At 32.7% G+C, this 27,145-nt stretch overlaps 1 protein-coding gene and 1 non-coding gene across 9 annotated transcripts in view; one reads left to right on the top strand and one right to left on the bottom strand.

The window, feature by feature from the left end:
• Positions 1 to 27,145, top strand: part of LOC111061728 (protein phosphatase Slingshot) — a 221,968-nt gene that overhangs the window by 161,664 nt on the left and 33,159 nt on the right. For all 8 annotated transcript variants that reach the window (XM_039437058.1, XM_039437055.1, XM_039437056.1 and 5 more), the window contains 3 exons: positions 3,771 to 4,038; positions 21,394 to 21,587; positions 26,719 to 26,784. In XM_039437058.1, the coding sequence (XP_039292992.1) occupies positions 3,771 to 4,038; positions 21,394 to 21,587; positions 26,719 to 26,784 (528 nt within the window). The remainder of the gene's footprint in view (positions 1 to 3,770; positions 4,039 to 21,393; positions 21,588 to 26,718; positions 26,785 to 27,145) is intronic.
• On the bottom strand, positions 8,971 to 9,042 carry Trnam-cau. The gene has a single exon. It is a non-coding gene; the product is annotated as a tRNA-Met (tRNA).

The raw sequence follows: 27,145 nt of genomic DNA, 5'->3' as shown, positions 1-27,145 counted from the left end.
AGAATGTTTAACAAATTTTAAAAGAATACTGAGCCCATCTACTTCTCGAATAGTACCGAGCCCTTATTTATCTCTGAGATCAACTGCTATTCCAGTCTGAAGAGAAATATCCAGATACTCATCAACACTATTACTATCCAACACTGTCAAGTGTCAATCTGTTTTTTTTAAACAACGACGTATAATTCAAATATCAAGTATCTAATCCCTCGATTTATTTACTCTCAGTGGCTATTTCAGGCATTATTATTATACTGTATTCAAAATTAATTATTTTCTAACCATTCTTCGTTGTACGGTATATAATCCTATTATAGTCCAGTCAATAAAGTGTTAGAGGGAAATCTGAGCCACGGGATCAGAAATTGCCTTCCAAACATTTCCCTCTACAGGTTACCCTTTTTAGAGCATTCATTGCCTAGACTACTATCATATCAATTATTCTTTTATGAGTCATTCTACATTCTACCTTATTTAATCCTACCCTATTCGCTTTCTTATGAATCAGTATTAAGCGGCTAATTGAGATTCTTTGAGAGAGTAACAAGTTTATACTAATATTACTGACATTTCAGTTGTCGTTTTAATTTCATTATCTTGTATTATTAGTTTTTTTCTTGTTTCAATTTCCATTTTGAGTGAGTGGTTGACCTCGCGGTGCCAGCAGGAAGCTTATAAATTCAAAGTTACTATCTCACTTCAACACGAATAGTCCTCTCACTTTCTTTTCATTGTTGTCTGGTTCGACTGACGTACGTTTATGCATTCTCATCTTGCATTTTGGAATGTATTCTTGTTTTGAGAATTCTGCTTCTGTTGTATTTGCATCCCACTGGACTTAGTATACTTTGCTTTCAATAGCAAGATGCATAGTTTTCACCTTGACTTTTGGATTAGTCCTGAATATAGGATTCATTTATTTATGAAAACTATTTTATTCCTATGAATTATATTAAACTAATATCCTGTTATTTCTCATTGATTTGTGCTAGCCTACATTAAAGTGTGTGGAATCTCATACTTACTTCAGTCCCGAGTTGTTATCTAAATCTATATTACAATATATACAATCTAGATTGCTTCACTATAGCTGTTGATGCTGGTGGGTTTAAATCTATTGAATCATTCTTGTGTAATAAATAAATTATTGAAATCTCTAAACCATACTTCTAGTAGAAATTCAAGTATCCTAAACAAATTTATCTAAACTTATAGTGGAATAGAGTATCCTTCTCTTCTCTTGGTCTACTATCAGTAGGCCTATAGTTTTAATAGTATTATCATCATTGAGTATCAATCAGTTAGTAGTTTAGTTTTGCTCTTGTCTAAATATTGGGAAACAAAATTGAAATTTTATCAAATTCAGTAGTTCATCAGTCGGCATTCTAATTTGTTCTTCTTAATTGACGTTTCTATCATCACGTAGTTGATTGATATTAATAGCTCGTTCCCTAGCCATTTGTAGAAGTTCACATTTCGTAGCTCAGAGATGCTAATTGCTTATCAAATACATACTCGATTTGATTATGACATTGGGAGAAAGTTCTGAAAGACTTAATATTGTCTTGAATGATTATCTATTCATCCTTTGTCTATAGTGTTATTTGGCATTATTCCAGTAGGCATCGTTCGTATCTTTTCCATATGTTTGACAGTGAAATTATATTTCTTCCAGATTTAGCTGTTGGGCTGGCCACTAACGGTAGAATATGCATCATAAACATGCATGTCATCAAAGACAAACATATTATATCCGAGTACAGTATTCTATTCTCTATGATGTCACGCATGTTTATCATTCACATACACATGTTAATCATCAGCGAGAGGCTTCTAACATTAAATGAACAACCAATAACAATGAAATAAACAACCAATAACAATGAATAAACCACTGGAATACTACAAATTATAGTGATATAAGAATATTTTAACCTCAAATAGCGCAGCGAAGGAAAAATTAACAACAAAAAATGGAGATAAAAACTCACGGTATATTTATTTATTCATCTATTTATCACATTGCGTACAAATACTTAACATGAGGAAAGGCACAACAGGCTCATGCCCTAAACTGTCCCATTTCCAATTTATACTACTGTATACTGTCCAATTCAAAATGTTGGTTATGTCACTTTCACTTTTCAAAATAAAATTTACGCTCTTCAATACTCAGATAAATGAGCAAATTTTGAATTAAATAGATACTATTAGAGTCTTAAATTAAAAAATCTAGAACAGTAACTTACATCCTATTATAGGCTGTGCAAAGGCTAAAAATAAACTTTCTACTGGTGATATTTTTCTTAGTTTTCCGATTTGTATATCATCAAGCTATCAAAATGAAAAAGTTTTCTCAGGAAAACATTTTTTTCCGATCATTACTTTTTGAGATATGAGCGACTGAAATTTGAATTTTTGGGACAGAACATTTCAAAGTCGGTACGATATAAATCCATGAGATTTAGAGGATGGATTCTTCATGGTATTGTTGATCTAGTAGAACAAAAATTTTCTGAAAATATCAATTTTTTGGAAAAGTTATTCAATTTACCAAAAATAACTCAACTAAAAGTTATTTCTGTTTATTTTTATTAAATTTAATAACTATCTTAAAAATTGATATTTTCAGAAAATTTTTTGTTTTACTAGATCAACAATACCATCAAGAATCTATCCTCTAAATCTCATGGATTTATCCCTTACCAAATTTGATATGACTGTCCCAAAAATTTAAACTTTAGGCGCTCATATCTCAAAAAGTAATGATCAGAAAAAAAATATTTTCCTGAGAAAACTTTTTCATTTTGATACCAAAAAACTTTGAAAAATATCAGGAGTAAAAAGTTTATTTTTAGCCTTTGCACAGCCTTAAGCGAGCAATTCCTGTATTAATTCATATTTTTATTTATATATCTGGTTATTTTTATATCTGGCTATTTTTATATCTGGTTATTTATGTTTTACGGATCTCGAAAATGGCTCTAACATTTTTTACGAAATTTGGAACATAGTAGGTTTATGATATAAAGATTCGATTGCACTAGGTCTCATTCTTTGGAAAACTCACTGAACGACATGAAAAGGATAATTCATCCTTGGAAAAGAGATGATAATTTCGTCATCTCTCGATAACAGAAGACGCGTGTGCCTGTTTGGGAGAGAGACATCATTATTTCCAGCTGTGTAATCATAATCAATCAGCGAGAAATTTTATCTAGCTAGACAATTTAATTGATTTGATCAACATTATCTGATTTGTTGACATGACATGATAATCCTCCTAAACTAGAGTATATCATAATTTTCAAAGTTGATCATTATTTGACAATTTCAAGTGATTAGTGAGTGTTATTTTGTTTTTTATTTTTATGAAATAAAAGTATGCATCTTTAATGGGTGAGCATAAATCGTTCGACAAGACAAGACAACTCCCCGTTGCCCAGCTGACTTTTGAAGAAGATACCTTCTTCTAACTACCGTGCAAAAACCCAACCTAAAAACATTTTGCTCGAAGCGTTCGCTGTAATCTGTGATGACAGATCAATGTATGACGACAATGTATCATGCATGTTTTACCGTTAGTGGCCACCAGCCTTGATCAACACTTTCACCGTTTGTGTATTTCACAACCATGCTTTGCTCCATTATTCTATTTCACGATTAATTACTGAGTATTTCTAAATTTATTTTATATATCAACTATTTATTCTCATATTTCATCATTTATCTTTGAATTAATTTTATAATTTTATTTTGTTTGTTTGCAGTTTGAGCGAGTGTTACTTCGCGGGCAAAGGTGCTGCAGTGGTTCTGCCCCCTAACCAGCGAGCACCGCCTCCCTCACCCCTGCCCCACCCGCTGCCGCCACGACTGCCCCCGGGGGCGGGAGGTGCTGGGTCGGGGCTGGGGGTGCAGGGGGACCCCCAGGTGGAGGCGGCTACCGCCCCCCGGCTCAGCCCCCCCGGGGGCAGTGACATCCAACAGCATCTACAGTCCATGTTCTACCTGCTCAGGCCTGAGGAAACACTCAAAATGGTACGTCAAATTGTCTGTTGAAATTTTGAGAATGAATTATTTATTTCAGCATCAAGTGACTAAAATACAAAGTGATTAAAAAAAATTTTTTTTTATTCATTGGATAGAGCAAAATAAATAATACAATAGTCAGAGAAGAAAAAACAGGTTATCGCCAAAAACTTCTTTTATTTCTTAATTTTGTCTCAAATCGTCCAAATATTATGTAGGTTATGTTCATATTAATTTCTTCTTTTCCTCCCTATGTAAATTTTACGCCCAATGGTGAATCTGAGTTTTCCCTTAGTGAGAAAAACGGCTTTGTATTGGTCCTGAGATGTTAAAAAATGTAAACAAATGTTTTCAACATTCAGTCATCATGATCCTTTGCTTGAAAAGGGGTAGCTCCAACTTGACATCAGCCCAAGACTCATCACAACCTTGCCTATCAACCAATACGAAGTGGCTACAAATCCATCAATGTAATGCGCATGCGCTGGTAACTGACGTGGCTCGAATACCTACCTATTTTGAATGGGATAAGTTTAGGCGCATACCTCTATGGAGCTGTGTCATCCATGTTATTAGAAAAGTATTAATTGTAATCTCTTGAGAGTAATCTAATGATTGCTATAGTTTGTATACTTGACGACTCCCTACGGAACAGAGTAATACTTTTTATTTTATTTTTTTTTTGTTCTTGAGTATTCGAAAAAGACAATTTGAGTATTCTGTTCCGGAGAGTACCATGTGACTATGGATAGTAGTCCCACGAAGTTGGAAAGTAAATTATTGTAAACGTGAATTAAATGAAGTTGATGTGAACGTAAATTTGGGCATATCTTGGAAGGTTTTAGTGTAGTTGAGCTATTCACTGATCAAACTCTATAGTAGACGAACTTGAGCGTGAATGCTTGGTCCAAACTCCTTCATATTTTCATGACTTTTCGTCTTGTTGAAAAATTAATGATTAAAACTTTGAATTTTTATTGATATTCAAACTCACACAGTCTATGAACAAAAATTTCAAATAGACAAATTCCTTATTAGACTACATAATAATGTTCTTCAGTATCATTTAGAATTCCACTATGAATAGTATGTAGAAGAAAAATGTTAGTAGTTCAGTAGATTCTAAAAAAAGACGAAATATCTGAAAATGTATTGATTTCACTTGAATTTCGATTGGAAGAATACGCCACGCTTTCCAACCCAGGTTGAGAGAGACCTCCTGAAATGGAGCCTTCGACAGATTGTGTGGAAATCATTCTATTCCATAATTTGAGAGACCAGTGTGTTCAATGAAGCAAAAACGCAAACATCTTGCCCAATCTAACAAGTTGGCGAATAGATCACCCACCATCACAGGCCAACTGAACTGTATCGCGCAACTAGTGTGGCACGGTTCATTGGCGAGAGTGAGAAGGGGAACAGAACGAAAGAAGTAATACATAAATGAAGGATGAAGATGGGTAAAGGTAGCTGTGAGAAGAATATTGTAAGAAGAACAAAGACATGGAAAATGGAAGAATGAGTGAGGAATAAGTAGTTGTGAGGAAGATGATCAAGAAGAGTTGGATAATAGAGAAGAAAAAGAAGAGAAAGAGCAATTAGAGACAGAAAACCCCCAAAAAAATATATTAGAGAGAAAGAAGAATTGAAGTAAAGTCATATATAGGAAGAAGAAGAGAAATGAGTTATACTGTGAAAGAAGAAGAAGAGATGGAAGTAATAATTAATAAATTATGCTGTCAAAGAAGAAGAAGAGATAAAAGTAATAATTTGGAACAATAATACAAAGAGGTGATAAATAAAGAAAGAAGATGAAGAAAAGAAAGAAGGGGAAGAGGTAACAGAGAGGAAGAAAAAGATGAATATGTTATACAGAGGAAGAAAAAGAGGAAAATGTAGTAGAATAGAGAGGAAGAAGAGAAGAATGTTATAGTGAGAAACAAGAGGATAAAATAAAAAGGAAGTTGAAGTGAAAGAGATTATTGGGGAATTAAATAAATAAAATTAAAAGTAAAAGAAACTGAAAGATGGTGATAGAGCGAGAGAGATTGATGACAGCTATAATCACAGGAAGAGTTTTGAGTAGTTGTTGATAAGAGAGCGATCGAATTTTTCAACAAGAGAAAGTGATATCAACCATTGTCAATAGGAAACAAAGTTCTTATCCAATGACGAGAGCATGAACCGTATTGTTACAGAGTGAGAAAGAGTGATAGGGGGGTGGTGAGAGTGACAGAGAGCGGGTGAACAATCATCATGACATAGGAATATCAGTGAATGACGGATGGACTGATGAAAAGAAAGCCTACAATTGGAACGAACAAAATGTCAGCTAGATCACGCAACCCTAATCATCATCATCATTGTCGTCATGAACAATTTTGACACAGATGATTGTTGTTGTTCTCGAAAATTCACTTTCGTTTCGTCTTCAGTTTGAAACAATGTTGAAATTGGTGTCCTCTGGCTGTAACTTTTCACTGCTCCAGGGCATGACTTGCTCTCATTTTCCCAAATTTCGTAACCATTTTGTACTAGTTTTGGTGTATGGTTTCCAAATTTCGTAATGGTTTGTGTGCAGTTTCTAAGTGTTCGAAGCTTGAGGTGTATAATGTATGTGTTTATAACAGTTTTATGCCCAGGGCTTTGTTATGATTTCGTTATTTCAACTTTTTGAAAGATTGAGATAGATTGATGTGAACCTTCGTATTCTGACCACTTTTCAAAATAAACTAGAACAGATAAACTAGATCAACTGATTTTTAAAGATCTGATTCTTGCACTATATAGGCCTAAATACAATATATTTTGTATTTACCGTTAAATATCATATTCTTCTTTTGATGTTATCGCAGACAATCAGGTTTTTATTGGACAAACAATCTGTGATATTATGTTTTCCTGTTTTGCCATTTGAAACGGCATTTATCATTTTGCACAGTTACATCATTTCATTTTGAATTTGTCAATTTATGAACGTTTGTTCTAAAAAGCTTTAAATTTAAAATACTCCAATGCTTGGACCAATTATCACATTTTTCAAGTCTACTCTTCACTGTTGTAGTCGTTAGGCGAAAACTATTGCAATACTGTTTACATCTGATGGCCCTGAAATATCTTATTGGTGTATGCTGTCAATCACGTACCATTGGTTTAGTCGCATTATCTAGTTAGTGGTAAGCTAACGAGGCTAACTGAAACGTCTAAAATCATGTCTGAGGAGATTTTGTGGTAATTAAAAGTCAGGAGTATTATTGGTTAAAATAGCATGAAGTGAAATGTAGGTCAGTCGAGTTTGAACATCTTAAGGAAGCAAAACAATCAGTCTGTAATTGTTTGATTATAAGTTGATTCAGGTTTACAGTAATTAGAATTTTCAAAAATGTTAGTAGTTTGGATTGGTTTAAATTCTATGCTCCAACAACTTTAATCAATTTACTTGGCTTAAGTCTGATCATATCAAAGCTTAAGTCTCAATATCTTGAATGAAATTCCAAGTTAGTAATGTATTTTTTGCATTGAATTGATCAGTGAAGACATTTGTGTAATAAACAGAATTTTTGCGTGAGTTCATGAAATGTTGTAAAAATTGAATGAAGTATTTAAGTATACACCAAACAGTGTAAAAGGCCAAACATTTATAATATGAATAAATAAAAATACAATGAATGAATATCTCACTTTAGACTTTACAATCACCTGCCAGTGGAAATAAAAAGTAATGTAAATGCGAACAAGTTTAAGAAAGAATTATATGACTGGCTAGTTCTAAGGCCTTATTATTGCTTAAGTGAATTTACCAACAATTGAACTCCAAAACATATTGGATCCTATTCATGTATTAATTTAATGCATGTTTTTTGTTTACTGTGAATTTTATGATTTTATGACTACTCTGTGATATGAGTATTGACTATTAACGTTGCTTATAACTTGATTGTTCCATGCCAATAAAATGACTGTTATTTATTTATTTACAAATTCTCTGTTAGAACATCTTAGAATCATTTTGAAAATCCATGAATCAATAGGGTATAATAATAAGAATTTGTATTATTAATGATGGATAAATAATTTTCAAGCAACTCGTGAAAAAGTTGTATCTACAGTACAGGAAAAATGATAGGTACTGATTTTTAGTGAAATATACATGCAATTCAGGAAGTAGGATTTTTTGCGATAAATCTAAATATTTTCATCATTTGCTTGTCAATCATTATTCCTTTTATATTTTTAATTTATTCAAGAACGATCTCAATTTCATCTGGAATAAATGTGGAAGAAATTTATTGTGAAATGTAAAAAATCCGTGAACCTAGAAATATTGAGCCTCAATGAGAAAATTCATTGCTGCAATAGTTGCAATTTTTGCAATGAAAATGCCGATAAATTAAAAAAATGTAATTTTCCATTCTACTGGAATTCTTGATCGATTGTTGATAATTGTTTTAATGATTATTGAATCAACCTTGGAAGGTGATTCAATTAATCGATCGTAAACTCTCCATAACTGCATATTTTTCGCTGCAATAAATAAGGAAAATATTTATCCGCTTAAAATAAAAACAGAATAGATTCAAACATCATAAATTAATATTATTTTCGTAAATTCTTCCGTGATGAATAAATTGAAAATATAATTTTATAGATCAGTTTTAAATAAAATTTACAAGCAGCAATTCTGCTGTGTGTTTTCATCATTCTATTTCCAAGTAAGTTCGTCTTTTTTTTTTTTTTTAATCCTAATCAGTTACTAATCCAAAAAATATGTATTCCCAGAGGAAAGAATAGAGAGAACTAAGAGAAAAGGGAAAACAACTTGAATTAAAATAAAATAATTTTTCACAGTAAAATCAATAAGTAATTTTATAATTTGTATCACAATGCCTTGAACGATGATCATTGATGTCGAGATAAAAAATTCTAGTTGCAAAAAATTTCTAGCAGAGCGTGGTTTCGATCCACGGACCTCTGGGTTATGGGCCCAGCACGCTTCCACTGCGCCACTCTGCTTTGTTGAGAAGCGGTGTGAGAAAAGCAGTACCTGAATCTCAAGCACACGTTCACAGCTGTCATTGCGCCGTTCTAATCTGGTCAAGGCTGCAAAATATTCCAAGGCCTTTGTACAGATCAGTAATATAAGTTTCGCCCCATTATTTAAATGAAATGGTAGTCTTATTTTTAAATGCATTATTGTAAATTTATTGTATTACCAATACTGTATTATTGATAAGTCGAAAAAAAAACGAATTTTCAACTTCCATACATCGCTAATCGGTTAAACTTTATAAAATTAGGATGGAAATTATGAAAAATGTAACTTAATTGAGTACTCCAATATTATTATGGAAATTTCGAGACTACCAACTGAAGACTTTTCAGAAATACAAAATAATAATTATTTCTTACCATGTTGTGTTCTTTAACACAATCTGTAGAAAAATGTGGTTCTGAAAATAATGTAACGGAATATTTTTAGGCGATTAAACTCTGCTCAATTTTAGCCTGGAAATAGCTAAGTATCATGAGTACGGTCAAGTATTATATTTATAAATGTCTCGGAAATTATAGATATTAATCAATTTATTGTAGCTATTTAATTATCTATATCTAGCTAATAAGTAGCTAATTAACCAAAATGAGCATGATTCGATTTGAGCTTGACAAAATGACAATTAAACTGTCTGACTCATTGTAAAACACATTTATATCGGTTTCTGTATTTTTTAGGTCACAGTCTTTAGAATGCAATTTACTTTGCTTGTATTTCAGGTCACTTACATGTAGTGGATGCATAAAGTACATAATATTATGGTTCATAATCATATACAGTAGTACACTTCGTTATTCCAACATTACTAAACAAGAAACCTTTTCAAGTCCTAGTAGGCCTTAAATCTTCATAAAATGTTATGCAATGAGCTGGTGGATTCCGTGCTCGTTAACAGGTTCACAGGTTAGCACTTCAGCAGGTTGGCTTTCGTTCCCAATACAAGTGTTATTTATTTAGTATGTTTTGACCTTTTATTGGATTTGGAATCTTCGTTCCTTTCTGCTTGAAACATACTTAATATTCGGTCAGATTTACCGATTTTTAAGTTACACCTGATTTTTAAGTTACCAATTTACATCCGAATCCAATATAATCGTGATTGTTTGACAGTGGTTCTAACAGGCTTTGTTAGAGCTTAGCTAAAACTTGTTGGATTATAATATTTCATAGCTTTTTGAGAATGTATTCGGAGATAGAATGTGAGAGAAGGGGAGAGAGTGTGATGAAAAGAGAAGGAAGAGACTAACTTAATCCAAGTCAACCAGAATGGATTGCACAATTTTTTTCACACGTTTCAGTGTCGTAAATTGAGAAAACGTGTTTTTCGATGTTATGTGAATTGATGTGGATTCTACTCTGCATTTTTATTAGATGAGCTTTAGAATTTCTGATGTTTTCAAACCAAATTCATGTCCTGTATGTTGTATCAGAGACAAATGATTACTACAAGACAGTAGGCTGTACGAATTACTACAAGAATAGGGTATATTTACTATGGTTGTATCTTCAACTTATTCAACATATGATAATTATTATTACATACATCTTATATGACTTAGATAATGACTCATAAGACTTGAAATATGACATAGATCATAATTATGAATATCTTATCTTCTTTAATGTAATGAAATGTATTGTATCTATTAAACCATTCATATTATCTATGTAATGTAGATGGAGGCCTATTCGAGCTTATATTAATTAATAACCCATCCATCAAAAACGAAACCCTCTACCATAGGGTTTCATTAGACGTTTATTTTCCTCCCTGTTATTATTTATTAAGTTCATTATATGTTAATTTAATTACTCGAACTGTAAAGATTACTATTTGAGAATTATCAACAAAATCTCAAATGATTAGAATTTTTTCATGAAAACACGAAGCCCAATCAATAAAAATCCATCTCCACTTGAATACTTAATTGAAGGCACGATTAGCTAAGCATAATCATCATCTTAGGACGACATTTTCAATGTCTAGTTGGTTAGTCATTGACTAAACACACAATAATTGTCATTGTGAACGCAGCTTTAGCCTTCAACACGGCAAAGAAAATACCAATACAACGTGATTGGAAACTGAGTTGAACAATAACACCAAGGCTTTTCTTTGTTCCGCAGCACCCAATGAATGATTCAAATATTTTTCGATTAGAAGCTATCTGATTGTAGGATGTGAAATGGATAGAATATATGGTACATTTATGAGATTTGTTTCAATTTTTGTGTCTTATCTCACGAATTCAGAGGATAAGTTGAAATTTTCACAAAAGAATGAGTTAAATTATTTTTATTTGATAAGATTTTTCTGCAAAGTTTGTATGTTGTAGTGTTGTGTTGATATATTGATAACATGGAAGCAGGTTCAGATGAATCATGTCAGCCCCACCTCCACATGCTACTATGTCGTATCAATTATTGTACTTCACATTAATCTATTCCATTACTGCTGGACTCGAATAGATTAATCAGAAAGTGAATCTACTGTAGATTAGAATATCTACAGTAGCTGGATCTTGACGGACTAATCCTGCTGCAGCTAAAATAAACCAGTCGGGAAGAAAGATGCTATGGTAAGGTAGTTGAAAATTGAAAATTAATGTTCTAACACTAACTAGTAGTTGGCTACTGAATTCTTCTTTCTATCTTTTTCTCTCTGTTTGATCAAATGTTCTCGACAAACTGATCAAGCTTACAATCTATTGCAAATACAGCAATTCCAGTTTTTGACAAATTTGTCTAAAATGAAATTCTACATATCGCGTACATCATGATCTATGTCACGTTAACAATAAATATGTAGTGGATCTCATCTTTTAAAGGCTATTTAATCTAACTGTTTAATGTGTATACTCAATTATACGATCAATATTATTATTTTCTTCAAATTTTCAATTGATCTGAGATTTATCTTGATACTCATCTGTGACTTGAGCTTCCTATTTAATCTGACCATATCCAACCTAATGTAATCCCAGCACAGCTACTAAATCACTGCAGCCAATTCACAAATAAATTGCACATGATACCAAATTGATTCTACGACTTGATTGTATCTAATACGTGGCTTTTATATTGTGTATGGCATGAAAATTGCAAGCGGTTTAAACGACTGACAATCAATGTATTGTTGTTCATTTAAGTGGACATGTAACTGTAATTTGGCCGACGTCGCAGCAATAAGCTGCTATTCGACAATAGTTTAAGTGGGACCTTTCTTCGATACGACCATTGATAAGCCGTTTATTATACTGTAATGATGGCACTGCATTTGTATACGGTAGTAGAATAGCGGTTACAGTAATTCAATGTTCAGTTTATAGTTTATAGTTTATAGTACTGTATAATGAAGTATGACCGTTAGCTAACCCCTTGTTAGGATGGAGGATTTTGGCTTTTAACAATTGATTTCCGCAAGATTAGAGTTGTAAAACACCAGTTATGCAGCTGGTTCTTGCAATTCAAATGAACATTGAACTGGGGATGTTTTTATGGACAAAGAGAAACTTGCTTTCCAATTATCTAAAGTTATCGACAGTAATAATGTAGTTATATAAAATGGTTTTATCAAAATTATTATTAATACAGTATATTTCAATGAATGTATCTATCTTACTATCCTGAGAGATGATCCTGGTAAAAAATTCTGTTCAGACATTATTTATTGTCTGTGGCCAAAAAACATAGATAATTAATTTGCAGTGATATTATAAATTTGTGAATAGTGGAGTTGTTTCATATTAAGGATTGTGTGTTCAACATCATCCATTGACTTCTTCAATCATGATAGTGTTTTCTAAAACTTTCAATATTTTATCACATTTTTATGAAACGAGTGTATCAATTCTCATTGCTATCACTATTTCTAAAAGTTTTGATCTTTCCAATTTAATCTTTCTAGAAGTTTTGATGAAAGCCAATTGAGTCTAGCAAATTATGAATAAAGAAAATTGAACCTTACTTGATAAATACTAACAAAACATTGTAATGATGACTCTTTTTTACTTTCCTTGCCCTACTACCATAGGTAAGGAAACTATTGCTTTCCAAAAAAACTAAGGTACCCCAATTTCAAGTTTTCTATACGTTTCGAGGTCCCCTGAGTCCAAAAACACGATTTTTGGGTGTTGGTCTGTGTGTGTATGTGTGTATGTCTGTGAACACGATAACTCCATTCCTAATTAACCGATTGACTTGAAATTTTAAACTTAAGGTCCTTATACCATGAGGACCCGACAATAAGAAATTCAATAAAATTCAATTCAATATGGCGGAAAAAATGGCGGATTATTACTAAAAAACCATGTTTTTCACGGTTTTCTCGAAAATGGCTCTAACGATTTTCTTCAAATTCATACCGTGGATAGCTATTTATAAGCCCTATCAACTGACATGAGTCTCATTTCTGGGAAAATTGCAGGAGCTCCGTAATATTCTTGAGAAAAATGGCGGATAGTTACTAAAAAACCATGTTTTCACGATTTTCTCAAAAATGACTTGACCGATTTTTTCCAAATTCATACCCTGTGTAGTTATTATTATCAGCTCTATCAACTGGCATGAGTCTTTTTCCTGGGAAACTAATGGGGGGTGCACCACCCCATCTTTGAGAAATGGACTTTGTAACCTCCTTCTCGTGCATGATGTAGGTGGGTAGAGCAGTTCATAAAAGAACACATAGTCCAGATATTTTATCTGTTGAACAGCTGTTTTGACGACTTTAAAAAAATCAATTCAAAGGAAAAAGAACTATGAGAACAATTATATATAAACATAATTATAGTAGTCTTATCGTACTTCCAAATATGTTGCCGCCAATCGTCATTATGTTATTCCCCTAAATTATTCTCGTTTTTAAGAATAAGGCTCACAGTTCAATGAGCAAGGAAAGTTGTGTGAGTGTACCACACCAGATTTTTACAGAAGCTCACTGTGTAATCAATGCGGAAGGATTTTGAAGATACTCTCGACGTCTTGAGATACACAAATATTTTCTTTATTTTTGTACAGCAGCTAAATGCAAAAGATAGCGGGTTCTGCTAGATACACCGCTATGTTTACATGCAAAACATACGAAATCAATTGCACACTCGTAGAATGATGACGGCTCATTCAGTTGAGCGGTCTGAAAGGTTAGATACCTTCCCATTGCATTTGATTGCGAAAAGGATCTTCATGAGAATGATGTTGAAGAAAAGAAGGTAGACATAGTGGCAGACGATGAAGGCGGAGGGTAAGAAGATGGAAGATAGAAGAAGTAAATATGAAATAGAAAGAAGAAAATATATAGAAGACGTGGTTGATGGGAGGAAGATGATGGAAGAGAGAAGAAGAAAATGAGAACATTCAAAAATGTAAGAGCAGTGGATAAAAGATATGAGAAGCGATAATGAGAAAAATACTTAGTGAGAAAGATGAAGATAAAGATCAGGAGAAGGATGAGTTGGATGAGAAGAATAATAGGAAGCGTCATGAAAGTAAAAAGATAAATTAAACGAGAGAAAGATAGGAAAAGAGATGTGGAAGCAGAGGCTAAATTTATGATGAGAGAAACGTGTGGAGAAGCAGAAGATCAAGGAAGAAACTGATGGGATTGGCTGATGACAACAAAAAGGAGGCGAATTGAAAAATAGTTTGATAAGAAGTTATAGGAGATTGAGAAGAAGGTAGCTTAGATTTGGATGGAAGGGAAGGAGATGAAGAGAAGAAGGAGAAGTTAGTGATGAAATAAAATGATAGGAAAAGGGAGAAAAATTGCTAAAGAAATGGAGAAGCAAGAAGAATGGGAGATCAAGAGTACGATAAAGGCAAGAGAATAAGACAACGATTATTCAAAAGAAGGGAAGAAAAGTAGCAAAATATAGCTATGAGAGAGAAAAAGGAGGACGGGAGGAGAAAAATAAAATGAAGAAGAATGAAAAGAACTTGATGATGTAAATATTGATGGTATTCAGGAAGCAGTTATTTTGAACTGCAGCCAGTTCTGGTCAACCTCATATACGGTGATGATGGTTACTGATACTTTTTTTAGCCCGCACCGCATCTGTACTTCTTTTAGTCAGCAGGGTCAACCGCCTCGCTGAAAAATTACACCCAAATATGGACTTGCTACCTAACTACGTGTTCCCAATTCAGTTGGCAGTATCTAATGTATAGGTTGTTGACTTTCACTGGTCAAGTCTCATATATATTGCCAATTTTTTCCATCTGTCTCACCTCTAAAATATTTACTATAATTATACATAGACATATTAGTGTATATTATACATACATTATGTGCTTATGTATTCTTCGGGCGTATAAGTTGTGTATTTTCATCATTGTGTACGCCCAGTGTAATTACACCCATTCAACATTGAATAGTGAGCTGAATGATGGATGATGTGCATTCTATTTCCTGTTATATCAGCTTTCTTTCTTGTTTCTTGTCTTGTCTTCTATGCATTCTATTTTTTATGTATATTTTCTCTCCGGTTTTTGTAAGGATGGTACAGTATCAGTGTATTGGAAGGAGTTTGATAGTTATTTCAATTTGTCTGTGTGCCATTGAAAGTATTAGAAGTAAAGTAGGTGTATGCGATCTTTATTGCTCTATTATTTATCATTTTGTTATGTATTTTATGACTCAATTTTTTATTCTCATGAATGTTTTTCTTTTATATAGAACCATTAGTTTTGTTTTTCAACCGATACTTTCTAGTTTATTTTCAGGTAGTCTGATCTCACTAGGCGTCAAATCTGCAATTCCAGTAGAAAAACCAGTGAGTATAGAATGTAAAATTCTATGCTCACTGAGAAAAACAATCATTTCTACTGTTTAGAATTCTTCTTCCGTCTCCCCTGATGTGGCTGAATAAAACTAAACACTCAGTACAGCACTCAGTGCTCTAAATAAATAGTATTATACAACGAAATCTTTATAGAATTTCTTACAAATTTGAGTTTTAGTTTCAGTCAGCATGATTTTAGCCCGGTTTCACAAAAGTCGGTTAAATTTTAACCGTGATTAACTTTACGAGAACAAATCAGAGTAGGCGTTTTTGAAAAGAAAGTCTGTCAGTTGACGTTGACGTCTTTTGTATGTTGAGTTGGAACCGAAAAATGATCCCATTGTATTATGTGGTATTCTATTTTTATTTCTCTTAAACAGCTTTATGAAAGATGGAAATTTGGGAAACGTATCCATATAAAGTCATTAGAGAATTAGTTTGAAGAAATTAACAACTGCATAATTATATTCCATGAATTCTTTTCTGAGAATCAATGGAGTAATTTCTTTGAATACTTGAAATATTTCTACTGAAAATGCTCTCAATTGCCTAAAAAGGAACAATTGAATGAAGAAATTCACCAAATTCCAATCAACTACTGTAATAGTTTTTCAGACCAAATTAATTATTTTTGAATAGCCTCTGAATCTCCTAAATAGCCAGTCATATTGAGCTTACTACAGTCATTTGCTAAAATGTTCTCTTATTCCTAGGAAATTGTTGAAGATTCATTGAATATAATTTCAAATGCTACTTTTTTGGAGCTGCAAAGTTTTTTTAGAATTTTATGCACTGTTGTCAAGTGGAAAACAATGAACAATACAAACCCTTAGTAAGAAATTTACAGGAAATGGTGTATTGTTTCTTTTTTCACTCTAATTTTAATCCAAATAACCATTATTATAATTATTTGGTTAATGAACCTTATTAAAATTTATTCTCTTGTTGAAATAGGATCAAAATGTGACAGAAATAAATCATTCACAGTGGTTGTATTGGACTAAAAAGATAAAAGATAAAGAGAGAAAAGATAAAGTTGGACTGCTAAATGAGAAATTGAAAATTTCGAATTCCAGAAATTTGAAAAATGAAAAAAGAGTGTAACGAATGTGTTGAATATTTGTTAAATTAATATTTTCATAGATTTAAAAATTTGATCTTTGTATGATAATGATGAGTTTATGATTTTTGTAATGAATTTCCACTTGCATGTTACTGTTGCGATAAATTATATTTTTATTGATTGAAAGTTGATATTCTAATGAACTCAGTATTTACCATTTCAATAATTTCAAATTTATTGGTTGTATCTATTTAAAATTGTACTGTACAAATTACTGTAGTTTTAATTATCAATTTGATTTTTAGAAAAAGTTGCATTATCGTTTATGAATCATTCATGGAGAATGGGGCTTCCATCCTCCATGTCTTTTATGTTCCCTGAAACTTTTAGAAATTAATTAGTTTCCAATTCAATTACCATCAATCAGTAAATGCATATCTGAGCATTACTTTCAAAACTAGAAAGTTTGGATTATTAGCTGCTTATTGGATTATTATTTATATAATATATAAAATATATTATTATATTATATTATTTATATAATATATTATATTTTGGACTCAAAATTCAACAAAACGTATGAAGTGATAAACATAACCTATTTTTGGACAATTCCTATCCAAATTTGGGAAAGGAACAGTTTTGGGCTTTAAAGCCGGTTGTTCCTTTCCCAATCATTCACAGTTGAGAATGATATTTTATCTATTAATGTATAAATAAATTATTACAGTATTGGTTAACCTTTTGATTCTGGATTTATTTCCCTTCTCTATGAAAATGAAGGTTTAGTTTCTGAAAATTGAATTGTAGCCAGTGATTTTAATTCCTTCAGTTTCTTCTACCCATAAACTACATCTACATACTGGATTCTTGAACAGCATTACTTACAACCTGTATTTTCGATGTATGAAACACGTTCAAGCCAATAAACAAACTCAGTCCAACATTTCATGAAAAACACAGCAACACTATCCCAACCAATCATTATATTCCTATTACGTCGCAAGAAACCCTCAATCTACCTCATCAATGTTTCAGTCTCCTCTTCCGGTGTTCAACTCACCCAATTCAAATCTTCCAGCAATTAACAGAACGTCTGATGAGAGGAATTATCAGTGTTTTCGTAAGCCATGAATCATGCTATTACTAGTGACAGTGCGAGATGTTTGCTGTCAATTTTTTGTGATGCAAATGTTAGCGATTAGCCAGCAGTTGAATTTGAATGAGTGCTACTTTGCAGTTGGTGTGACTCATCCAGACTACTACTGGATATCATCTTGTCATGCTAATATGAGTCTTGATTGAAGAAAAATGACTTTGCTCCTTCATGTGATACGTTGGATTATTTTTTGATGGACAGCAAAGATCCATTGAATGAAATGATGTTGAGAAAATTCAGTTGTTCAACATGTTTATTAATGTGCTATTGATAATATATGCGGCTTTATTAATCAAATAATTTCATCCTTTTCAAAGTTCTTTAGTTTTCTCATTGTTAAATGTTTTTTCTGCTTGATTGACTACAAATTGCATTGATAGATTTATTTGGTAGTAATAAAGAGAATCATTGTAAATTAAAATATAGAGGTTTTATTAGCTATATGAAAGTTATATTATTTCCATTTAGTTGACAAATAGTATTGATGAAATTATTTGACTAAAATAATGTAATATATTCCTTCTCCATGTGATGATAATTCAAATGTGATACAAATTGCATTGATAGATTTATTTGGTAGAAATAAAGAGAATCATTGTAAATTAAAATATAGAGGTTTTATTAGCTATATGAAAGTTATATTATTTCCATTTAGTTGACAAATAGTATTGATGAAATTATTTGACTAAAATAATGTAATATATTCCTCCTCCATGTGATGATAATTCATGAGCCTTGACTCAATCATAAGAGACCCTTTTCACTGTTCAATAACACTTAAAACTGCTGTACAGTATGAAGTACTGTGATTTTATTTGATGAGTTCTTATACATTATGAAATTGTGAATTATTCATGAAGCATGAATTATAATTTATAGGATGATTCATCATAATCAATCACTGTTCTATATACATGAAATTAATTCATAATGAATACAATGGATTCTTCTAACTTGAAATAATCATGCACAACATTGTGCAACAATATTAGTTTAGATATTACTCTTGACTTCGGATTTACTTCTGACTATCTCAGTCTTCAGTCCTGATAATTTTCTACAAAAAGTATTGGTCCAGGGTATATCTCCGTGCTTGAATATTATTATACCATTAAAAACGTTGTTCGTTTTCCAAGTGTCATTTTCCAACGAGCATTGAACAAAATTAGAAATTAACCTAGTTATATATAGCGGTCAATACCAACTATAAGTTACCCAAACTCTATTAATAGTATGCCACGTTTATTCTATTTATAATTTGCCACATTTAAACCCACTTAATTACAAAATAAGCAGACAGAACTAAGTCATGAACAAGTTATTTTTGTGGTGAACTTGTGTCCCACTGTCTGCTCTTGACCAACTGAAATTGTCCATTACTTTTTAACGTTTCTATTAAATTGTCTGTAACTAGAACGTTATTGCGTTTCAGTACATATAACTACAGGTTTATCGAGTAGAATTATTGAATATTATTCGCCTATATTCCATTCGTTCAGTATCTAAAGTCTTCCTATCTTTAGCATGTGTTATGTAACAACATTTCGCAGTATTTTCAACTTGTTATTTTGTATAATTTAAGTATCTCTTTTACGAGTTTTTTTTTATCAAGTCCCCGAATTTGCTTCTTATGTTTAACATCATGTTTTCTGCTTCCTCTCTTCGTATCTACTTGCAATTTCTTCTGCAAATTTTGTAAGATTGTGTGATTTATCTCTTCTTTATTTTCATATAAAGTCCATCCATTCCGTATTATTTGCAGTTTGTTAAATTTCTATTATGCTTCAGGATTCTTTTTTTTTCGTTTCCATGTTCGAATCTCATGATAATTTCACCGTTATGTATCTCTTCCATGAGTTTTGTATCAAATCCTGTGTATCCGTGTCTTGTTTTGTGTATCACGCCACGAAACAGCACTCAGCGGCAACCCACGCTGACTTCCAGAACTCTAGTGCACTAGGTCAAGGCTGTGCTCTTCCGTCTTCGCTATCAATATACGGTGATGACGTCACAAGTGCAAGTAGTAACGGTGTCTTACTAAGTCTTTCAAAATGTGTGTAAAGTAAAAATGAACCCTACCTCTCTTTGGTGTGTTCGGGAGGATTTTCGTTTCTGATTGAGTATTTTATCTCGTTCATTATACTGTATTTCATTTGGCGTTAGTTGCACCATGTGATAGAATCAATGGAATAAATATAATAGAATAGATAGAATGGTTTTATTATATGATTTATTATCAAAGTTTACACAATCTAGAGTAGGCCTACTTTGTTCCGGTTGTGAGGCTGCTGCAGCAGAAGTTGATTTCATTAGGGTATCCCTAAGCTCTTTCAGGAGACTCATGGAGAGAGCTCAGCATGTAGGATTTCAGTGTTTCCTCTTCTTGTTGATTGCTCCTTTTGTTCCTCTTTCATGTTTTTCCAATTTTGATCCTGTTAACTGTGATTTTTATGTAGGTTTTTGTATTGTGTTTTGCTTTGTATTTTTCTTGTATTCTTTTTATTATTTTATATTCAAATACTTTTTATCGTTTAAACTTTTCTGCCAATTTGTTTTTCTACTGTTATTTCTCTAGTAAAAAATTATTGATGTTGTTGGAAGTGGTATAAATAAATAAGTTAATTGTGTGTTGAATAATAATGTAATGATAAAACAATCCTCGGTCCATTCAGTTTGATTGTATATTATAATTTTTACCATTTAAGAATAGAAGTATTCTTCTTCTTGGCTGTGCCTTATCTCATTTAAATGGGGTCGGCATTCCTTCTTCTTAGTCTGCCTCTCCACAAAGCCCTATCCAATGCATCCTCTCTCCTCCAACCACTCTCCCGCAAGTCAGCCGCTATTCTATCTCCCAACCTCATCCTAGGTCTACCTCGTCCTCTCACACTATCCAAAACCAAATCCTGCACTCTTCGTCCAACATAATCCTACTCCCGTCGTTGTACATGCCCAAACCACCTCATCTTTTTCTCCTGCATTTTATTTCCCAGTGGTCCAACTTTTACAGTGCCTCTGATCAATTCATTTCTTATTTTATCTCTTCTTGTAACCCCACACATCTATCCTAACATTCTCATCTCAGTCATTCCTCTTTTTCAGTGAGGAATATTGTTTATTTGAATTGATTGTAATTCATTGCATTTGTGATGTATAGTTGGAATGTTTGTACTTTGTGGAAATGGATATGAAAATTTGAATTTTGAATTAATTAATATGAACAGATTTGCGGCTTGATTGAACAATTGCCAGCCGGAATGAAATAGCTTGATTCTGACCACTAATAAATATTTGTGTTTGTTTTGTGTTGTAGGCTGTGAAACTAGAGAGTGTTCACCCTGAGCGGACGCGATACCTGGTGGTGGTGTCCTGCTTGGGCAAGCAGCAGCGGGGAGAGAGGGGGGCGGAGGAGAGCTGCTTGCTGGGCATCGACTGCAACCAGGAGACGACCGTCGGATTGGTGCTCAAAGTCCTCGCCGACACCAACATCAAACTGGACGGTGATGGGTGAGCAAATCATTGCATTACTATAGTTTAATTGAAACAGGGGCGCCATTCAGGGGTGGCAGGGGGGGGCCTAGGCCCCCCAAGGATCAGATGAATAATGAAAATGCGGGTCTATCTACACTAATCCTTAGAATCTCATATTGATTTAATACTTTTTTTAAACAGCAGAAGTATAATTCCTTCTACAGAATCAACAATGTAGCAGAATTGCCTTGAAAGTATGGGTACGGAGTAATAAAGAATATATTTTCCTCTGTGGTATAGTTGAAGATTAAATATAGAATAGGTACAATTATTGATGAGGGCACAACAAGTGAGTTATTGCATAAATTTCAACTTGAGAATTAACAAGTTGCAAGATGTCACAGTGAAAGCAAAAGAAAGGGCACAATCAGACAATCAATAATGTATGTACAGAGTTGGTGAGAATTATGGGAACAGCTTAATGTTTCTTTAGCTTTCTAACTGAAAGCTATTTTCCAATTAGAATATGATCCCCAATGAAATTGTTGAAATTGTCATTGTAAAAGAAAAATTTATCTTTTTCCATGATTTTTAAGAAGTCTGTTTCAGTGTATTCCTACTTTAGGACCTCTCTGCAGGTCTATATTTTTTAATAAATACTTCATGATTAACTAATAATGTAGGCCTATATGCTTGTATTGATACTTCAACCACATTTGTATTAAACTGGCATATCCTAACATCTTCGAATGTAACATTTATGGGGAAACCCAGGACCCTCTATCCTTTGGACGTATTCCTTCCCCCCCCCCTCATACCTCTTGGTTTTTGCCCCCCCCCCACTAGCAGTTTGGTGAAATGGCGCCACTGAATTGAATCAACCTCGACTTGGAGGGAGATGGAGAACCAGATCAGCCAATTAAAATGATAGAAAGAGGCGCTGTTGCCAAGTTCACGATCAGACTCAGTCGATGCAGTGATTTTAGAGAGGAAACTAGGTAAGCGTCAAGAATAGTACATAGTATCAATAGTAAAATAGTATATTGTTTTATCCTTCGGTATGCGAATTATGAGGTGTTGAACACTCACTAAGAAAATTAATAAGAACAATATGAAAACTTGTAGTACCCTTTTTTATTTAAAATATTACAACGACTAGTTTCGATCATAACTTAGGTCATTTTCAAGTTGAAATGTGGAAAATAAATAAACAAGTTGATACTATTTTTTACTCACTAAAGCCTACAGAACGCTGTCCACATTAGCACGGTAACATCGCCGCCGCTGCACCCTACTTTTCTCTGCTTCGCATATCCCTCCAATTCGGAAGTAGTTTTAAATTTACTATAATAATTGTCCATAATTGAAAAAGTCATAAGAAACTGTCAAGTGGAGTCACAGAGAAGAAATCCTATCTTTTCTCTACGGGGATTCACGGTGCTGAAGTTTAAAAATGTGCTGAAGTTTCTAGCCGACCAAGGATAGTATATAGATATACTACATACATACTACATATTACTATTCTTGACAGCTGACTGCAAGAAGTAGGATGGCGATCTGTGTGTGTGAATGAATGAATTATTGAATCAAAGGAAACTGTTGAATGAAGTATCTTATATTGGGAATTGAAGTACGGAAGTGAATGTTGAAAACTGCACCACTGACGGTCTAGTCTTGAAGTAGCTATAATGTGAATCACTTCAAACATCAAGCATTATAAATAGCTTCAATTCTTCTCATTCAACCAATAAGACGGTTTGAAGTGAATATTATTTCCATACAGTTGAAGATGAGAAGATGAAGCAGGGTTGGTTGGATAGTGTCAACTAAATAGGGTACTGAGGGCTTCTCATGAATTAAGATGTCAAATCAAGTATTGTTGCATGGAAAATTATTATTTTCTTAGTTACTGGTATCAATTTAATTGAATAATTTGCTTTTGAATATTATTGCTTCATGAATATTATTCTTATATATTTGGCTCAACTCCGTAGACTACTTCCCGTTCTTGAAAACTGATTAAATTGCAAGGTTTTGTTCAGAGATTCCAAAGAACTTTGACCGAGGCTTTGATGGAATAATGTCATCTTATACATTTTCTGATAATTCCATAGTTTTGAGATTTTTTATTATAATTCTTCGATTGAGCTTGAATAACGTCAAATTTTAATTTAAAATAATCCACTTTTGATAGATAAGAAAACTTTTTAGTGATGTGCAGATTGATGCTTGACTGTAGTTGATGGATTGCTTTCGCATGACTCTCACAAATAACATTTTTCATCCTCAGTGGATTTATCCAACTATAAAATGTCAAGCAGAATTATTGTCATTTTCATGATCTAACGGAAACTTTCTCCATTTTTCTCTATTTGGAAATTTATATCTTAAAAATTTGAGGCGTTGAAACTTTGATGACCTCAATTGACAGATGCTACAATTAAACTTTTTTGTGGGTGTCTGATTTTTGGCAATTCATAATATCCCACACCCTTAAGATTCAATATTCTACAGCTACAGTATTTTTTCTGTTCAATGTTCTTTTTAGCTCTTTTTGTCAATGAAATATTCAATACCTGGTCAATAAAATATTCACGACAGTCATTCATTTTGTCAATGGCAATCGAATATTTCAGAACTGTCTCCTCTAGAATTCCAGCCAATAAAGAAGAGCAAGTTTATTGACTGGTTTATAATTTATTTTACTGTCGCGCCAATAACAATAATAATGTTTAGGATCTATATTGGTTGAAGAACCTCTGACCAGATCTTTTTTCGAAACACATAAATTATTTTATGATTTTGAGCAGCTCTTCCTGCTTCAAAGATGGTGCTGTTATATAACATGTCATAAAAATGCGTTTCTGTTGCAAAACCCACCTCAACATTTTTATTTTTCCAAACATTCATGTTTATATACATTTTATTTTATTTTTTGGCTTATTCCATACTACAGGGTCTCCATATGTGCTAGGCTTTTACGTTAACGACATAATTCCGTGTTTAAAAATGAGCCAGTAAATAAGAAGGGTCAGTTTTATTGAAGAATCTTTAATGTTTTTAAGTTCAGTGGGCTTGAGTTTACTGCCCTATCTTTAGGAGCTGTATCTTGGGAGGTTTACGTCGTTCCTGAGGGCGTATTTATTGTGTCATTCCCAAAAGTAAAGGCTCTTATTTTAATAGAAGGATACAAGGAGACTTCAGGAAGATTAAATACAAAGACACATTCCTCTCTTCTTCGGCCATAGATTTCGATTACCATTGAAAACTACCGCCCTGACGGTGGTTCCTTAAATTTTTGGTGAATAAAGATTTTAACATTTTTATTCTCTCTTTTTCTCTTCTACTCCTTTCCAATCACATATTTCATCTACATCACTTATGATTAAGTCATAAAATCACCATTTTTGTATCAGACAAGTTCTTCATTTTAGTTTGATTATTTTCTGTCTGGAAGAAATAATAACCACTGATAACTAGGTCACATGAGGCTGGATACAAAGAAACAGACGATATTGTGTTGAGAGATTTGTAGTTACAAAATTTCAGCCTCCAATTATATACGGATTATATCTCTGTGTGTCCGTAGATATAATGCTGTTATAATCCTATATCCCGACACAAAGTTGTATTCCTATAGTGTTCTTGAACTACAGAATATTCGTGTTATTGCTACAGTTTTCTTATCTATATCTTGGGTATAGTACGGTGAAATGTCTTGATTTGCTTCTCTCGTTGCCAACCGAACCCAATTGTAGTTGGAAATCGAATTTGACCGCATTAAATGATAGCCTAAGGTTGCCGTCACGAAACGAGTCTGTCTGTGAGGTTGCTGCAATCTCTGCTGACATCTATTGCAATAGAAAGAACTCTCAAGCGAATGCAACTTGCAGCAAATCTTGATAAGAAGATTGTATTTTATTGATTTGCTATAAAATTTACAGTTCTGCTGATCTTGCTAGGGTTGTTAAGATGCGGTCCAATTTTTCTAAAAATATATAGTAAAAATATAAAGATGACATTTTCGACTCATGATTGTTGAAGGGTAACTTGATGGAGACTGATAGTACCCTCTTTTGTTTTCTTAACCCTATTCCAATTTGATACTTGAAAGCTGCACTGTTTAGCAATACATGTATTATATTGAAAACAAAACAAAAAAAGGTTACTATGTTATTCAATTGAAAAAACTTTCAATTTATCGAATGAATGAAACGAGTCGAAAGATGTTACATGGTTTTATCACTTATTTATTCAAAAAAAATATAGGAACTAGTTCTGGTTGTTGATTCGTGATCAATAATTAAATTTGAGGAGTTCCATTTGAATTAATTCAATTTTTGTTTTTTTTGTTTCTTGAAGAATTCACAGAAGAATATAATTCGAAAAATCTACACACAAGAGCTATTATAATAATTATTGCTATAGTTTTTCATGATTGGCATAATCTCCATAATGTTTTTTGTATTCCTATTTTATAGCCCTGACTGTGGACATTTATATAGGGAAATCCGGGGACTTGTTAACATCATCCTAGGCTATAATATGTATTAGTATTAGTCAATTTTATTTTCTCAGTAATACTCATGATTTCATTCCCACCAAACTCTTCAAACTCAATTCACGTTCTACAGTCTGACTTTATTAACAGTCATCTGCTTGAAATTGAAGACGTTTAGTTTTATCTCTGACAATGTAATACGTCATCAATGCTCATTTCATGACTAGAAATATATTGAACTTTCTTCGCTATCTGATAAAGACTCGTGCAAACGTCGTCATATATTCATTGCTCACTTTATTACACTTTTGATGATGGGAGTGTGCAATTGATTGTTTTCAATTTGGCTTCACCTTAATTCGTTTTGAAAATGTTATTGCATTGAAATACGTCATAAATAAAATGGGAGAAACATTGTTACAATTTGTGTTCATAACAGACTGTCAAGTCAAATTGGATTGAATCATGAATCATAATTTACAAGTTACTCTATAATAATTCAGATATTTTTTGATTAAAAAGAAAAAATGAGAAAAAAGATATTTAGAAAAAAATGGTTTCAGTACATTTTAAAATATCGTCGTCGCTTCTAGTTCTGTATTCTGTACTGATTGATTTACTGCTACTATATAATAATATATTATTATTATTCCATTTTTTTTTCAGTGGCTTCAAAGTGAACATCTGCAACCGTCAGCACATCTTCAAGCCTGTTTCAGTTCAAGCAATGTGGTAAGTCTCCCACATGTATTGTTTGTCAAGTATAAATTGAATATTCCAATTAGGTTTTCTAAAATAATAGATCCCATGATAATCCTAAAGATCCCAAACTGCAATCTTTGTTTAGCTTACTTCTAAATTAATCAAGTCATGAACTTCTTAATTTTGAACTTTTTCCACTTCATGTATTTGAAACTTGGCTTTCAATTCAATGATTTTGAAATTAGCACTCACAGTGAACTTGATCTTACACTACTCTTCCCGACATTCCTCAAAACATTGATCAACAATAACTTTCTAGAGACTTTACCATTTTCTTAGCTTGCGAAAGTGTGCTGACTTCCAAACAAAAAGTATTAATGTACTTCGGGAT

Source organism: Nilaparvata lugens, chromosome 10, assembly GCF_014356525.2.
Source record: "Nilaparvata lugens isolate BPH chromosome 10, ASM1435652v1, whole genome shotgun sequence".
Taxonomy (NCBI): domain Eukaryota; kingdom Metazoa; phylum Arthropoda; class Insecta; order Hemiptera; family Delphacidae; genus Nilaparvata; species Nilaparvata lugens.
Note: the sequence above shows the minus strand (reverse complement) of the source record. Positions and strands in the feature narration are given on the sequence as shown.